This window comes from Tachysurus fulvidraco, chromosome 7 (genome assembly GCF_022655615.1).
Source record: "Tachysurus fulvidraco isolate hzauxx_2018 chromosome 7, HZAU_PFXX_2.0, whole genome shotgun sequence".
NCBI lineage: Eukaryota > Metazoa > Chordata > Actinopteri > Siluriformes > Bagridae > Tachysurus > Tachysurus fulvidraco.
Genome location: NC_062524.1, coordinates 86,021 through 102,412, shown reverse-complemented (window position 1 = coordinate 102,412; position 16,392 = coordinate 86,021). Strand labels below are relative to the sequence as shown.

Genomic DNA, 16,392 nt, shown 5'->3' with positions numbered 1-16,392 from the left:
GTTTAATATTACAGCTGTATATCATTTCTCCTTACATGGTTTCAATGATAACGTCATGTAACGTCATGTAATACATGATCATCATTGGACAACACACTGTTTCTGTGGGAGCAGAACCCTAACACTTACGCTAGAAAGCTGCTAGCTCAGAATGTGTTCAGCAATTTACACATTGATCTCTGCTTCATACAAATTTGGTCATATCCAGTGTAAATTGGGTTTGGTGGCCAGTCAGGTAGGGAGTCTCCCCTAAAGGGAGTAGTCCAGTCAACGTCTGCTTCACAACATGATTTATTTGTCAGCGCTCTAGCAGTGTAATTAGCTGAGTATATTAAACTGTAATTATCAAAATGACAGCATGTACTGAGTCTTTTCTGTTAACAAACAAGTTAACATGATACAGATTCTAATAACACTTAAGATAATAAACGCACGATCATGGGGTGATAATCAATTCAATTTATTTATATAGCAGTTTTAACAGTTCAAAGCAGCTTTACAGAAGTATAGACACAGAATAAAAAATATATAGTCTAAAGTTTCAAATTAAGTTACAATACAGTACTGGGCAAAAGTTTAAGGCAGGTGTGAAAAAATGCTGTAAACATAGAATACTTTCAACAATAGAAGTGTTAAACATTTATTTTCATAAATGAACAAAATGCAGTGAATGAACAAAAGAGAAATCTAAACCAAATCAATATTTGGTGTGACCGCCCTTTGTCTTCAAAACAGCAGCAATTCTTCTAGGTACACTTGCACACAGTTTTTGCATAGTCACAAAGCCAAAGCTAACGCCTAGGGTTGCCCACGGGAGCACCACTCCTCTTCACTTCACATGTCTAACAGGTTTGCTCTCCTCAGTGAAGCACCTGCTGAGAAACCTGAAAGAGCTCTGGTTATATGAGACTCCATCTTAAGGCATGTGAAATTAGCTCAGCCTTTAGGGGCTCCAGCAGCACTGGTTAGGTGTATTCCAGAAGTCAGGGTGCTGGACATAGCAGGTAATCTTAGGGTCTTAGGCAAGAATAGGAACTTGCAGGTAGTTTTCCACATAGGAGCTAACAATATACGCCTTCGTCAGTCAGAGATTACTAAGAGTAATATTGTAGAGGTGCATAAATTAGTGAAGGACTGTTAAATATAAGATCTCTTGCATCTAAAGCTCTTATGACTAATGAAATGATTATTGCTCAGAAGTTTAGTGTTCTGTGTTTAACAAAAACATAGATCAAACCAAACGAGTTTGTCGCACTAAACGAAGCTTGTCCACCCGGTTATAACTTTTTTGAACAATTGCAATTTTCAAGCTTTTAGTATCCATGTACTGAGTCTTTTCTGTTAACAAACAAGTTAACATGATACAGATTCTAATAACACAAGATCATCCACACGGTCACGGGGTGATAATCAATTCAATTCAATTTATTTATATAGCAGTTTTAGCAGCTTTATAGAAGTATAGACACAATAAAAAAAATAAAAGTATGAAGTTAGAAGTATAGAAGTATAGACACAGAATAAAAAAAATTAAGTCTAAAGTTTAAAATTAAGTTATTATATATCTCTATAATATATCCCTAATGCGTAAGCCAGAGGTGATGGTGACAAGGAAAATCTCCCTGAGATGATATAAGGAAGAAACCTTGAGAGAAATCAAACTTAAAAAGGACCCCAGCCTTATTTGGGTGACACTGGACAGTAAATAATGTAAATAATGTCATTTCTACTCCTGAGGAACTAATGCGTCAGCACAAATCCTGAGTTCAGACCCAACACTAATTCCTCCCTGCTGACATCTTCAAATGATCACTAATGAAGAGCCGACCATAAAGCTGACAGACGCAACAATGGTACAAAGAACATGACAGTCTCAGAGCAGCTCCATCCACAGGAATCGCATGATTCACTGGCTGACCTTGTGAGAGATGGGAGAAAAAGAGAATGAGAATATTAGGTATGATTGTAAATAGGTGATGGACAATGAACATTAAGTGTAAAGTGCAGACAGGGACTCTATAGCTAGAATAGCTAGGACAGCATAACCAAGAGGGAGAGCCAGAAGGTGAAAGACATGAGGGGTTCCTAGGACATAAAGCATCTAAACACTCCACAGTCAGTGACTTGCGAGGGTGGTTAGGGTTAGGGTTGTTTCAGATCTTTTTAATATTCCATTCTGATCCAAGTCAAAGGTACGTAATCATTAAGAATAGCAAACTTTCAGCTTGTCCAGTGTGTGAGCTGCAGCATGTTTAGTAATTCTTCCTTTGTCATTAGCATTAATTTTACTTGTGATAAGTGTATGTTAGTTAGCTCTCTGACAGAGAAGATTTTAGCTTTAGAGGCATGCATCTAGACACTAGAGAGGGATAGCGATAGTATTGTAGTTTCTGTAGGGGAAAAGTCTGGATGCCTTAGGCAGAGTTAGAAACCCTCCAACTCCGGCATTAGAGCCCTCACAGCAGGGCAAATGGGTGACGACTCAGCAGTAAAGTCACAAAGCTAAAGCTAACGCTAAGGCTTACCCACGGGAGCACCACTACTCTCCACTTCACATGTCTAACAGATTTACTCTCCTCAATGAAGCACCTGCTGAGAAACCTGAAAGAGCTCTGGTTATATGAGACTCCATCTTAAGGCATGTGAAATTAGCTCAGCCTTTAGGGGCTCCAGCAGCACTGGTTAGGTGTATTCCAGAAGTCAGGGTGCTGGACATAGAACCAGAATCAGAAAGGTCTTTATTGCCAAATATGTTTTCACATATGAGGAATTTGTTCTAGTACAGAAGCTCCACAGTGTAAACAAAATGGCAATGATGAGAAATGAACACATATATAATAATGACAGTTGTATGTACAGTGGAAAATGTGCAAATTGCAATATAAATGTGCAAATTGCAATATAAATAAATATACGTGTAAATAATGTAAGAATAGAGTTTGTTCTGTGTATGTCAGGTGTTAATCAGATTGCCTGAGGGAAGAAACTGAAGGATGTGGTAGCTACTGATCCGAAGGTCATGGGTTCGAACCCCAGGTCCACCAAACTGCCACTGCTGGGCCCCTGAGCAAGGCCTTTAATCCTCAGTTGCTCAGTCACTCTGGATAAGGGTGCTTGCTAAATGCCATAAATGTAAATGTATGAAACTGTACCTATGTCCGGTCGTTCTGGTGCTCAGGGCTCTGTAGTGTCGACCAGATGGCAACAGTTCGAAGAGGGAAGGTGCTGGATGTGAGGGGTCCTGAGTGAGGAACTGTGCTGGATGTGAGGGGTCCTATGTGCTGGATGTGAGGTGTCCAGAGTGAGTGTGCTGGATGTGAGGGTTACAGAGTGAGGGAGTGTGCTGGATGTGAGGGGTCCAGAGTGATTGTCTTTGCCCTCTTGCTCACTCTGGAGAAGGACAGATCTTGGAGAGTGGGGAGAGTTGTGCCAATGATTCGCTCAGCAGTCCGGACTACACTCTGTAGTTTTCTGAGGTTGGATTGGGTAGCTGAGCTGAACCAAACAGTATTGAAGTGCAACTTCTTCAGCTTGTGGACATTCACATTGAACCCATTGTGAAAAATGCCCAGCAGAGGTTGTACTCTGGTGAAGGAAGTCCCACTTCAGGTCTTGGGAGATTGTGATTCCCAGGAATCTGAATGACTCCACTGCTGTGACAATGCTGTCCATGATGGTGGTGGTGGTGGTGGTGCGGGGGGTTCTAAGTCCACAATGGTGGTGGTGGTGGTGGTGGTGGTGGTGGTGGGGGGGGGTTAAGTCCACGATCATCTCCACTGTCTTGAGTGTGTTCAGCTCCAGGTTGTTAAGGCTGCACCAGACAGCCAGCTGTTCAACCTCCAGTCTGTAAGCAGACTCGTCACCGTCCTGGATGAGGCCGAGCAGTGTGGTGTCGTCTGCAAACTTCAGGAGCTTGACAGAGCAGTGGGGAGAGGACCCAACCCATGAGGAGCACCAGTGCTGATGGTGCAGGTGGTAGATTTGAGTTTTCCGGTGTTGCACTAGCTGCTGCCTGTCTGTCAGAAAGCTGGTGTTCCACTGACAGACAGAGGAGGGCACGGAGAGCTGGGTTAATTTGGGCTGTAGGAGTGATGGGATGATGGTGTTAAAGGCAGAGCTGAAGTCCACAAACAGGATCTTCACATAAGTCCCTGGTCTGTCCAGATGCTGCAGAACATAATGCAGTCCCATGTTGACTGCATCATTCACAGACCTGTTTGCTCTGTAGGCAAACTGCAGGGGGTCCAGTAAGGGTCCTGTGATGTCCTTCAGATAAGCCAGAACCAGTCTTTCAAATGATTTCATGACCACAGATGTTAGAGCCACAGGTCTGTAGTCATTAAGTCCGGTGATTTTGGGATTCTTTGGGACGGGATGATGGTGGAGCTTTTGAAGCATGAGGGTACTTCACACAGCTCCAGTGATGTGTTGAATATCCGTGTGAAGATGAGGGCCAGCTGATCAGCACAGGCTTTCAGACAGGCTGGTGAAACACTGTCTGGGCCTGGAGCCTTTCTTCTGTTGGTCTTCCTGAAGACCTGACACACATCATCTTCACTGAACTGAATTTTAGGTGTGTGGGAGTCGGGAGGTTCCAGGAAGTGTGAATTGGGCTTTTTCAAACCTACAGTAGAACTCATCTGCCAGTTGTTGATTCACCACAGTACTGGGGAAGGGGGGGGGGGGGGGTCGTGTAGTTGGTGATGGCTTTCAGACCTTTCCACACTGAAGCTGAGTCATTAGAGGAAAACTGGATCCGTAGCTTTTCAGAATAATTCCACTTTGCCACTCTGATCTCCTTTTCCAGTGTGTATTTGGTCTGATTGTACAAGACTCTATCCCCAGTTCTGTGAGCATCCACTTTGGCCTGACGGAGCTGGCTGAGCTTCGCAGTGAACCATGGCTTGTTATTGTTGTAGGTTAAGTGAGTTCTGGTAGGAATACACAAATCCTCACAAAAACTGATGTATGATGTTACAGTGTCTGTGAGCTCGTCCAGGTCGGAGGCAGCAGCTTCAAAAACAGTCCAATCCCTGAGAGAGAAACAGGCTTGTAGATCCTGCTCTGCTTCCTTAGTCCATCTTCTTACAGTCCTTAATACAGATTTAGCTGTTTTTAGCTTCTGCCTGTAGGTCGGTATCAGATGAACTAAGCAGTGATCAGAGAGTCGTAGAGCTGCCCGTGGGACAGAGTGATATGCATCCTTTATTACAGTGTAGCAGTGATCCAGTGTGTTACTGTCTCTGGTGGGACGTGTAACATGCTGTCTGTATTTAGGCAATTCACGTGAGAGAATCGCTTTATTAAAGTCCCCAAGTATTATTACTACAGAGTCCGGGTGTTGTTGCTCACTCTCTGTGATCAGATCAGCGAGTGTCTGTAAGGCCGAGCTCACGTGCGCTTGTGGAGGGATGTAAACACTCACCAGAATTTACTAGCAAAACTCCCTCGGCGAGAACGGTTTGCAGTTCATGAAGAGTGTTTCAAGATCTGGACAGCACATCTTCTCTAACACAGTTACATCAGAACACCACCTTTTACTGATGTAAAAACACGTCCCGCTGCCATGTGATTTCCCCGTTGATTCCGCGTCGCGGTCCGCTCTATCATGGGCGTAAATTTCATTTAACAGTAGGGGGGAACAATAAATATAAAATTTCTCATGAGCAATTTTTGAAGGGGGGACACAAATAATAGTCAAATTGTATTTATAAAGACATGTCCCCAAAGTGAAAAACTTTGCTTTTATCATTATTATTGTAGCATTGAGACTGTGTCATTATGGTTATTTTAAGTTTTTCTCAGGTTCAAAATTTCCATTTTTCCATCATTTTATCTAGTGTATGACACTGCAAGACAAGTTTATTTATACTGTAGCACATTTCATACACAATGGTAATTCAAAGTGCTTTAAATAAAGTAAAACTATCATAAAAAAAATAATCACAACAATAAAAACAAGTAATTAAAAAAGGTTTAAAATTTTATTTAAAATTAATTAAGGCCAGAACAGAACATACAGAACTTAAGAACAGAATAGAAATTGATTATACAAAAAAATAAGGTGAGGTCAGTTCGGACGTAGCACAGTGTTCATTTAGTAAATGCACAGCTAAATAATATGCTAATTGTGGCCGGTAATGTTAAGTTAACATGATGCCAATTCGTCATAAATAAAACAATGCATGGGAAACGGCTTTGGCGTGTTAGTTGCAGTGCACTGTGTAACTAGCTATTGTAAACAAGCTAACGTTAACTAGATAAGTCAGATTTTAATCGCTAATATAGCAGATTCATGGAAAATTACGTCGGTAATCAGCATTTTTGCTGCAACTAAATTATGACTGAATCTGCATCAACTACATTAAAGAGAATCTCTTTATATAAAGTGAATAAAATCCCCGACTTAATGGAGTTGAACATTAACTGAGCCGCAGCCGCACACCTGAGTCGTGTGTGTAGAGTAGGTGAGATGTACTGGGGAAGGAGGCAGTGGGTCAAACCACTGTGAGGAGGGGGGGGAGGGCGACGACTGTGGGTCAAACCACTGTGAGGAGGGGGGGGGCGACGACTGTGGGTCAAACCACTGTGAGGAAGGGGAACTCAACTGTTTCTAAATGCAGTTTTTGCGGGGTTTTTTCTACTTACACAATTATTTAGGTATACATTCGTATATTTTTTTATAATAGAGAGTGCGATATTAGATTTTGGGGGGGAGACAATCCTCGGATGGGGGATTGTCCCCTCTCCCCCCCCGGGATTTACGCCCATGCGCTCTATAGAGCTGAAAGCCCAGCAGACTTAACGCGGAATGGTGTATGGTGAATTCAGCCAGGTTTCGGTGAAACAGAGAGCAGCAGGGTTCGAAAAATCCTTATTTTTCCGTGTTAGCAGAAGGATTTTGTCCGTTTTGTTGGGTAGAGAGCGGAGATTTGCCAGATGAATGCTAGGCAGCGATATTCTTAAACTGCGCTGTCTGAGTTTCACTAGCGTGCTGGTGCGTTTTCCCCATCTGCGTATCTTGAAGCGCTTAAACAGCGCAGCCGCTCCGCCAACTACAATATGCAGCAAAACGTCGGAATACTCAAAAACCGGTAAAAGGTCTTGTGTGTGCTGCCGAATGTTCAGCAGTTCATCTCTCGTGAAACTGACCGGATTTTCTTGACAAAAAACAGAGTAAACACCAAGGAGCTAAGCACTGAGGCTGCCATCCGCTGCACCATCTTGCTCGTAAGATTAGCACATAATCTTTGTGTCTTAGCCAAGCATAGGTACATGAAGGTAGTTTTCCATATAGGAGCTAACAATATACGCCTTCGTCAGTCAGAGATTATTAAGAGTAATATTGTAGAGGTGTGTAAATTAGTGAAGGACTGTTAAATATAAGATCTATTGTGTCTAAAGCTCGTATGGCTAATGAATTGATTACAGATCAGAAGTTTAGTGTTCTGTGTTTAACAGAAACATAGATTAAACCAAAAGAGTTTGTTGGTTTAAATGAAGCTTGTCCAATTGCAATTTTCAAGCTTTCAGCATCCACACTCCTAAATCTTTCTATTGTTCTTCTTCATGACAACAAATGTGGGTGTGAGTTCGAGGGTCCCTTCCACTGTCTACCTTTGCTTCTTGCCTGTTTCTCATTGGCCACTGGACTTTGTTACCAGTCTGCCCGAACCCCCCACCAAAACCCCCTAACCCATTGCACCACCATCTTCACTGAGGCAGAGCAGTTTATTTACTTTATTTAGTAATACAACATACATTAAAATGCAAAAAAATAAAAATTAAATACCCAATACAGTACATAAAGTGGTAGGTTTGAATGTGTCTCTTCTTTTGCAGTGTCTGAGCTGAGGTTCATTCTTTTGGGGAAAAGTGTCTCAGACACCAGCAGTGTGGGAAACCTCCTCCTGGGCAGATCTGTGTTTGAGACTGAACATCCTCTACATTCAGTACTTCAGTGTGAGAGAGTCAGAGAACATGTGAAGGGAAGATACATCACCATCATCAACGCACCTCATCTGTTTGACCAAACCTTCTCATATCATCAGCTCACACTGTGTATTAAAGACTGTGTGTCTCTATCGGCTCCTGGACCTCATGTCATAATGCTCATTGTACAGCCAGAAAGTTTCAGTGAAACAGACAAAATACGAGCAGATAAAATTCTCTTATCTCTGTCTGAAGAGGCCCATAAATACACCATGGTGTTAACTACAAAGAACATAGAAATCGGCAGCAGTGTTGATCCAGTGGAGGAGAATGTAATACAGAAGATCATTGCTGAATGTAATTACAGACATTTAAACTTCATTGGATGCAGCCAGGCCGATCTTGTAGAGAAGCTGGAAGAGATGGTCAAGGAGAATAAAGGAAGTCTTTTCTGTGAGATATTTGAAGATGCTGAGACTGCAATAGGCAACAAAATGTACAACGTACAGCCAGAAATGGAAGAAACTGAAAAAATAGAAGAGTGTGCTCTCACGGAACAAGAGCATAAAGAACCAGATGAAATGGAAAAATATGTTCAGATAGACGAAGAAGAACATCATTCTGCTTTGACTACCAAAGGTAATAAATGTAAAAAATTTGTAGGAACAAATTAATCTAAGGTGGCAGACTACCTTTTAGTTACAGAACCTGTGTGCTCAGTAACTAGAGTAGGAATGGTTTTTAAAAATAAAAATGTATTTATTTTTAGTTTACTAGGTAGGGGGGCATGGTGGCTTAGTGGTTAGCACGTTCCCTCACACCACCAGGTGTATGTGGAGTTTGCATGTTCTCCCCGTGCCTCGGGGGTTTCCTCCGGGTACTCCGGTTTCCTCCCCCGGTCCAAAGACATGCATGGTAGGTTGATTGGCATCTCTGGAAAATTGTCCGGAGTGTGTGAGTGTGAGTGAATGAGAGTGTGTGTGTGTGTGTGAGTGAATGAGAGTGTGTGTGTGCCCTGTGATGGGTTGGCACTCCGTCCAGGGTGTATCCTGCCTCGATGCCCGATGACGCCTGAGATAGACACAGGCTCCCCGTGACCCGAGAAGTTCGGATAAGCGGTAGAAGATGAATGGATGAGTTTACTAGGTCACAGACTGTAACGATTGCTTGGGAGCAGGAGGTATTAAATTCATAACAATGGCTCATTAAATAGTATGAACTAATAATACTTTGCGCAGATGTTGGTATAAAACCCATGGTAGATCATGGTATAAAAAGCGTATAACCAGGAAGTAAATTATAAGCCAGAAGTGCTAAAAACATGGAGATGGGCTCCCTCTGGTGAATGGGAGAACGTTTCTTTAGGAAACTCCTTCCTTGGAACACCGCTCAGTGTTATTCTTCTATTACATGGTCTCCTTACAGGGTCTGGGTGCTGGGCAATCAGTCTGAGCTCTGTGGAACTTTTCTATGAGCAAGTCATGGAGGAGGTCATTGGCTTTGATCCAAGACCTCTTCTCTGGGCCATATAAAAAACACAGTCAGACTCAGACTTGGTGGTAAAAGCAAAGAAGTAAATATGGTATTTATTTTGCTGCAGCAAAAGGCCAAGTCTATACAGTGAAGAGACAGAGATTGGTGATTCAGCTCTCCCTTTTATACCCTAGGTGTGTGTTTGTGTAGCCTGGTATCTGCGTGTGTTGGTGTGTGTGTGTGTGTGTGTGTGTGTGTGTGTGTGTTAATATGTGCGTGTGTTGGTATGTGTGTGTGCTTGTGTTTATGTGACCTCTCAGTCACCTCAGTAAAGTCAGATATTATTAAGCACATGCACCCACACTCCCCTAAAGTTCACATCCTTTCAACACATAGAATGTTTATGACAGGAACATTTGTGGGAGGAATGTTTATGGCAGGGACATTTTCTCCTGTTCTCTCTCTCCCTAAGTCTGACACACAGAATTTACCATGAAAGCACATACAAAGACTCATGATATTTAAAATTTCCACTAAGCAAAAATTTCCATACAAAGCAAAACACAATCATTGGCTCAAATGCATAATGCCTGCTCATCTCCTGATTAAGCTAATCTGGTCTTACCAAGGTCTACTAGAAAGGTCTACTAGAAGCTGTTTATGAGCCTGTCCCGCCAACTCGTCTTCAGTCCCCTCTGTCCTTGTCATAATTGAAGAAAACAACCGCTGGCGACCACAATTTCTAGTCACAATATCAACCAGTCATGAGCATAGAAGGACAAGACCTTACAAACATCCCTAGAGTAAAAAGTAACACCACAGGGGTCAGTGTTGGTGTGGCCAGTAGTGGTGGTGCCATGTGCCTGTTTGAGGCGGGAAACGTGGAAGGATAGGGAGATTTGGTGGTCAGGTGGCAGTTGAAGATGGTAGGTGACTTGATAGGTGATATGGTTGGCCTTTGGTGTAAAACGTCTCTTTGAAGGCGTGCATGGGTCCTCTGCCACACTTTACAGCTGTGTCGGATCCATTCATCCCCAAAACATCAGAAGATGGATATTGGAAACTGTGATGGTGTGCACCTTGCTACTGTCAATTTACACACACTGTTAGCTGATTACATAGCCAAATAAAGTAATAGTGTCCTGGTGGAACTCACATTTTTTTGCTTCAGCTAGTCCTCATAGATTGAGGAATATATTAGTACATCATCTATGCATATGATATAAGACATTTAGTAGATCCCAGAGCCTTCTCTAAATATAGCATAAATATACAGTAGATTTTGTCCAATGTTGCATGACAGTGTTTCCTCATGAGGCAAGAATAATCATTTGATTATAAATGTGCGATACAGAAAACCATATAAGCTTTTACATCTCATTTGAAACAGTGGTCACAAAACATGGTTTAAGGTCTATCACTCTTTCACTATTTCTCACAAATATGTCAAAGGAATACAAATCTTACAACTTAGATAGACATTAGAACTTGTAATGTAACATGCTTTGTAACATTTAACATTTTAAACATACAATTTACTACCACTGTTTTTTAACTTTATTTATTAGAATTAAATAATTTATTTGTATTTTTTGTTGTTGTTTTTTAGTTTGTCTGACTGTAGACACAAGACATTTCAAAATTGTGCTGCTTGGCAGAGAAAAGAAAGTAAAGGCCTCAATATCTAAACAATTACGTGGTAAAAACACTTCACCAGACCAGACAGAATCCAGCTCAGTGTGTGAGATAAAGACAGGAGAAGTTTGTGGACACCTGGTCACGCTGGTGGAGCTGCCTGCTCTCTACAACACTCAACTCTCAGAACAGGAAGTGATGCGTCAGACTCTACACTGTGTCTCTGACTATAATCCAGGAGTTGATGCTTTCTTCATCATTGTTCCTGAAGGTCTTCTCACTGATGAAGTTAAAGCAGAAATAGAGATGTTTAAGAGTATCTTCAGCTCCAGAGTTAATGATCACACCACATTCATCATCACCCAGAAGTCACCAAAGAAAGACATAAATAAAGATCTTCAGGCTTTAATAAAGACCTTTGGAGCAGAATATATTTTATACAGCAGTAAAATAAATGCAGAAAATCTGCTCCCACATGTTAAAGACCTCCTTACAAAGAACAACAACTGTCAGTATACGATGGCCATGTACGCTGAGGCCCAGGTCGAAGCACAGCTGACATACAAACGTCAAATTCACAATCTGGAAAAACAAATGACTGAACTCAAGAGAAAAAGACCTACAACACAAGGTAACATGTTTACTGATTTAAAATAATTATTAGTGTTCATCAGTCTGATTGGTATTTTAAGTAGAAAAAAACATTGTTATTTGAAACCCAAGTTTATCATCACTAAAAAGTTTACACTTTAACAGCATTTTGTTCCATCTGACCATTAGCATATCTGCTATAATTATATTTACTGGGTAACTGTACTCTTTACATGACTCTGGAGCAGTCAGATTAGAACAACAATGATATTATTTTATAATATAACTCTATTATGTGTAGTCACATATGAGTCAGTACTCAGATCAGTGATTCTTCTTATTTGTACAGATTTATCAAAAAGCCCTGAAACACTCAGAATTGTGCTGTTGGGGAAGACTGGAGTTGGGAAGAGCGCAACAGGAAACACCATCCTGGGGAAAGACGTATTTAAAGAAGACCTGTCTGATGAATCAGTAACCAGTGTGTGTCAGAAAGAGACAGCAACAGTCGGTGGGAGACAGATTACTGTGATCGACACTCCAGGACTGTTCGACACTAATATTGATAATGAAGAGATCAGGAAAGAGATTGTTAAATGTATCTCAATGGTATCACCTGGTCCTCATGTGTTCCTGCTGACACTGAAAATAGGACAACGCTTTACACCAGAGGAGAGAGAGACAGTGGAAATCATTGAGAAGACTTTTGGTGAGAAATCTAACATGTACACGATTGTGCTCTTTACTGGAGGTGATTTGCTAAAACAAAAGACAATTGAACATTATGTGGAAGAAGCTGGGGTTAATTTAAGGACACTTATGTCTGACTGTGGGAACAGATATCATGCTTTTAACAACAATGAAACAAAAAGCAACAACCAGGTCCTGATTCTACTGAATAAGATTGATAACATGGTGGCAGTGAATGGAGGAAGCTACTACACCAATGAGATGTTCCAGCAGGTCGAAATGCAGAAGCAAGCAGAACTACAAGGGAAGATATTGAAGGAAATGGAGGAGCAGATGAAGAGAGAGAGAGAAGAACTGGAAGATAAACACAAACAAGAGACAGAAAGACTGAACTGTATTATACAAGCAGAAAAACAACACCATCAAGGGACATTGGAAATGTTGAAGGAAAGGGAAAGTGATCTAGAAGACAGAAATGTGGAGCTGAATAAAACAAAAGAATCTCTAAATCAAGCAAAACAGAGAATACAAGATAAAGAGCAGAACTATAAGTTAAATATGGAGTTGTGCAAGAAGAAAGAATGTGATCTAGAAAAAATATTAATTACCAAAACTGAGGAGCTGCAAAAAATGAAAGAAACTCTTGGTCAAGAAAGACAGAAATTAAAGTATACAGAACACACGTATAAGATGAATATGGAATTGTGCAAGAAGAAAGAAACCGATCTTGAAGACAAATTAAATACCAAAACTGAGGAGCTGCAAAAAATGAAAGAAACTCTTGGTCAAGAAAGACAGAAATTAAAGTATACAGAACACACGTATAAGATGAATATGGAATTGTGCAAGAAGAAAGAAACCGATCTTGAAGACAAATTAAATACCAAAACTGAGGAGCTGCAAAAAATGACAGAAACTCTTGGTCAAGAAAGACAGAAAACTACAGCAGTCTCAGACCAGCTTCACCACCATATAGAAGAAAGTAAAATAAAGGAACAACGTGAACAAATGGTAAAAGCAGAGGAGGAGAAACAGCGAAGAGGTTTAGAGGACAAGATTAATCAGCTCAATGTCAGACTGCATGAAGAAGAAAAGATGAGAAAGGACACACAAAATCTGTATAACACAATTATGAAAGAAAGCGCACACCTCAAGTGGCAAAAAGACCAGACTGGTCAAGAAAGAATGGATGAAATTCAGGAAATGAAGAAGTGCTGCCCTGAAACAACAGTTCATAATAAGGTAAATCGATCACTTAACATTTCACAACATCCATCAAAAATAGACACTTATTTATTTCTGTCTGGTGTTCAGAATCTGGTGCTAACTGGTTTACTGTGAGTGTCAATTAGAGACAAATGACATCTCATTCAATTTCAGTTTAAAATCTAATCAATTTTCTCCATTAAGTTAAAATAGATAAAGTCTATACAGATCTGGTAAAACATTCTATCTATCTATCTATCTATCTATCTATCTATCTATCTATCTATCTATCTATCTATCTATCTATCTATCTATCTATCTATCTATCTATCTATCGTTCTATCTATCTATCTATCGTTCTATCGTTCTATCGTTCTATCGTATCTATCGTCTTGCCAGAGTATTCTGACCCCTGGCCAGTTCTCCCATATTACTGAATTACAAATTGTACATTGATATTCTGTGTTGTTTGATATTGTATTTAAAAACAGAAACTCAAAATCTATTGTTGTAAAGTGACATTGGATTAAAATATGAATATTTAAGAAAAATTAAGTTCCTGATGGTTGTAATCATAAACACTAGTGTGAACATGGACAACAACATGCACAGGGAACTTCTCTGTTTGTAGACACAAGCTATATAACTCCCCAGTTCATGGTCCTCACAGACCTGGGAGATCTGCCAAAAGAGACATAGACAAGTTTTTAGATGGAAAGTTTAGTCAGCATCATGAGCACATTTACAAAATGTATCATGCAAGTTATACAAAGTTGTCCATTTGTGCCAGTATATGGAGTGGACCATAAAAGGGCATCTACGTCACATTACTCCAGCTTCTTTGTCTTCTGAAAACACACTGTGTATGTGTGTAATGATTCTTTGTCCAATTTCTCTAAAAATAGGGGAAAAGATGTATATTGTAGAAGAATTCTATTAATCGGGTATATGAAAAATCAGGTATACCCAGCATTGATGTATAAATGTATTAGCCAGTGTGTCTGGTGTGTGTGTGTGTGTGTGTGTGTGTGTGTGTGTGTGTATGCACAGGAATGTGTCTGAGATGGTAAACATGTATGATATATTGTAGTTTAGTGTGACCAATGTGTGTGCATTGAAATGTGAGAACCCCCACCGTTCGAATACGTACACAAGAAACAGTCTGTCAACAGCGCGGGGATAAAACAGACCCAAATGCAGGATAGTGTAAAATAAACTAGATTTAATAAATAAATATAGCAGCAAGCAGCGATGGCGGCCCTCGCACATTTTTTTATCGCTATACGATGCCTCCCAGAAAACAATGCACGGTGGGCATGTGCATGAAGTGGGTAAATATTAGTGGACTATTTTATGTTGTTACTGACCCATTTGGGGACTGTAGTTAATGAAACCCCACATCATGAAATCCGTTCGCAATTTCACATTAGATTCAATCGCATGAATCCTCTAGGAGGAGCATTTAAAAGTTCATTGCATGCAACTGTGAAAAAATCCACTTTTGTGACTGACACACTTCCTGGTGCCTGTTGGTGGCGCTATGTCCGAGATTCACAATAGGCACATCGATGCGATCGGAATCCTTGGCCGAACATACACACCACGTGCCATCACAATAAGACATTTTTTGCTTTAGATATTAGACATTTCCTGTTTCTCTGAATTCGCCATAACTTAGTCGCCTCTCCATAGCAGCACCGTTCAAGATATCAAAAACACCTTCGGAATTTAGCAAGTGCAACGTCTCGGCATCTTGTTCACCACGTTTGGTGTCAATCGCATGAATTCCCTAGGAGGACTACTTAAAAGTTCACCGCATGCAATTATGAAAAAATCCAAAATGGCGGACTTCCTGTTGGGCGGAGCTCATAGTTTAGAGCGCGAAAGTTGTTCGGGTAGATGAGATCTATATGCGTACCAACTCTCGTACATGTGAGTACATAATTGCCCGATCTGTGTTCCTGTATTCCAGCCTTTGCCTGAGCCTAGCGTCGTACGACTCTGACGTGTGTGCCAAATTTCAAGAGTTTTCGAGCATGTTAAGGGACCCCAATTGGCCAAAAAAAAAAAAAAAAAAAGAATAAACCCGAGCAAAAACAATAGGAAAGGAAAAATGTGTAAGTATTCTGTAAGGATAAGGCAGAGGATCCATTTGCAGAACAGCATATTTAATTATTAACTAGAAACACAAATCCAAGAGGACAGGCAAAATCCAGAACAGTAATAAACAGATGACATACACATGAAAGGCAAAAATATTGTAGAAATACAAAGGCTTGGTATGCAGATACTTCACAACAGTGCTGGCATGGCCTCGGCATTTATCTCCATAATCCCAGAAGTAACAAGAGGAAGTGGTTTTGTCTGGCTGTTGCATTGTGTTAGCGGAGGAGGAATATTATATTAATACTATTAGACAGGTGATTACTGTTCTCTTATCCTCTTTTCTGCCTCACAAATCCCCACTAAAGCTTTGGGATATCATACTGGGATTTCTCATGACCTGAACAAGTATAGAATGTTGTCACCATCAAGAGCTTGATGTGGGAGATGAGGAGCAAATATCAGTCAGAAAATTACTGCCAATTACTGTTTGTTTCACTACATATTGTACAAACATATTGCACTGACTATATGTATGAGCAAATTGCACATTTTCACATGTTAACTCATTATCTATATCTTTATCTGTATAATTGTTCTGCAATTTCTGGAGTTTGCTCCTAAGAATGTCACTCACCAAGGCACATGTGCTGTGGTGATGTGACAATAAAAGTGACTTGATTGAAATTCTTTTTCTTTATATCAACAGTATAGAATCTGTTAGTCAGTAATAAAACATTTTTCCAGAGGGTAGAAGCATGC

The 16,392-nt window shown here is 40.6% G+C and overlaps 1 protein-coding gene across 8 annotated transcripts in view; it reads left to right on the top strand.

The window, feature by feature from the left end:
- The window catches only part of LOC113653753 (interferon-induced very large GTPase 1-like), an 859,689-nt gene that overhangs the window by 781,729 nt on the left and 61,568 nt on the right, over positions 1-16,392 (top strand). For 3 of the 8 annotated variants that reach the window (XM_047816174.1, XM_047816171.1, XM_047816177.1), the window contains 3 exons: positions 7,843-8,571; positions 11,015-11,671; positions 11,981-13,563. In XM_047816174.1, the coding sequence (XP_047672130.1) occupies positions 7,843-8,571; positions 11,015-11,671; positions 11,981-13,563 (2,969 nt within the window). The remainder of the gene's footprint in view (positions 1-7,842; positions 8,572-11,014; positions 11,672-11,980; positions 13,564-16,392) is intronic. The other 5 variants (XM_047816178.1, XM_047816179.1, XM_047816172.1 and 2 more) reach the window with 4 other exon arrangements.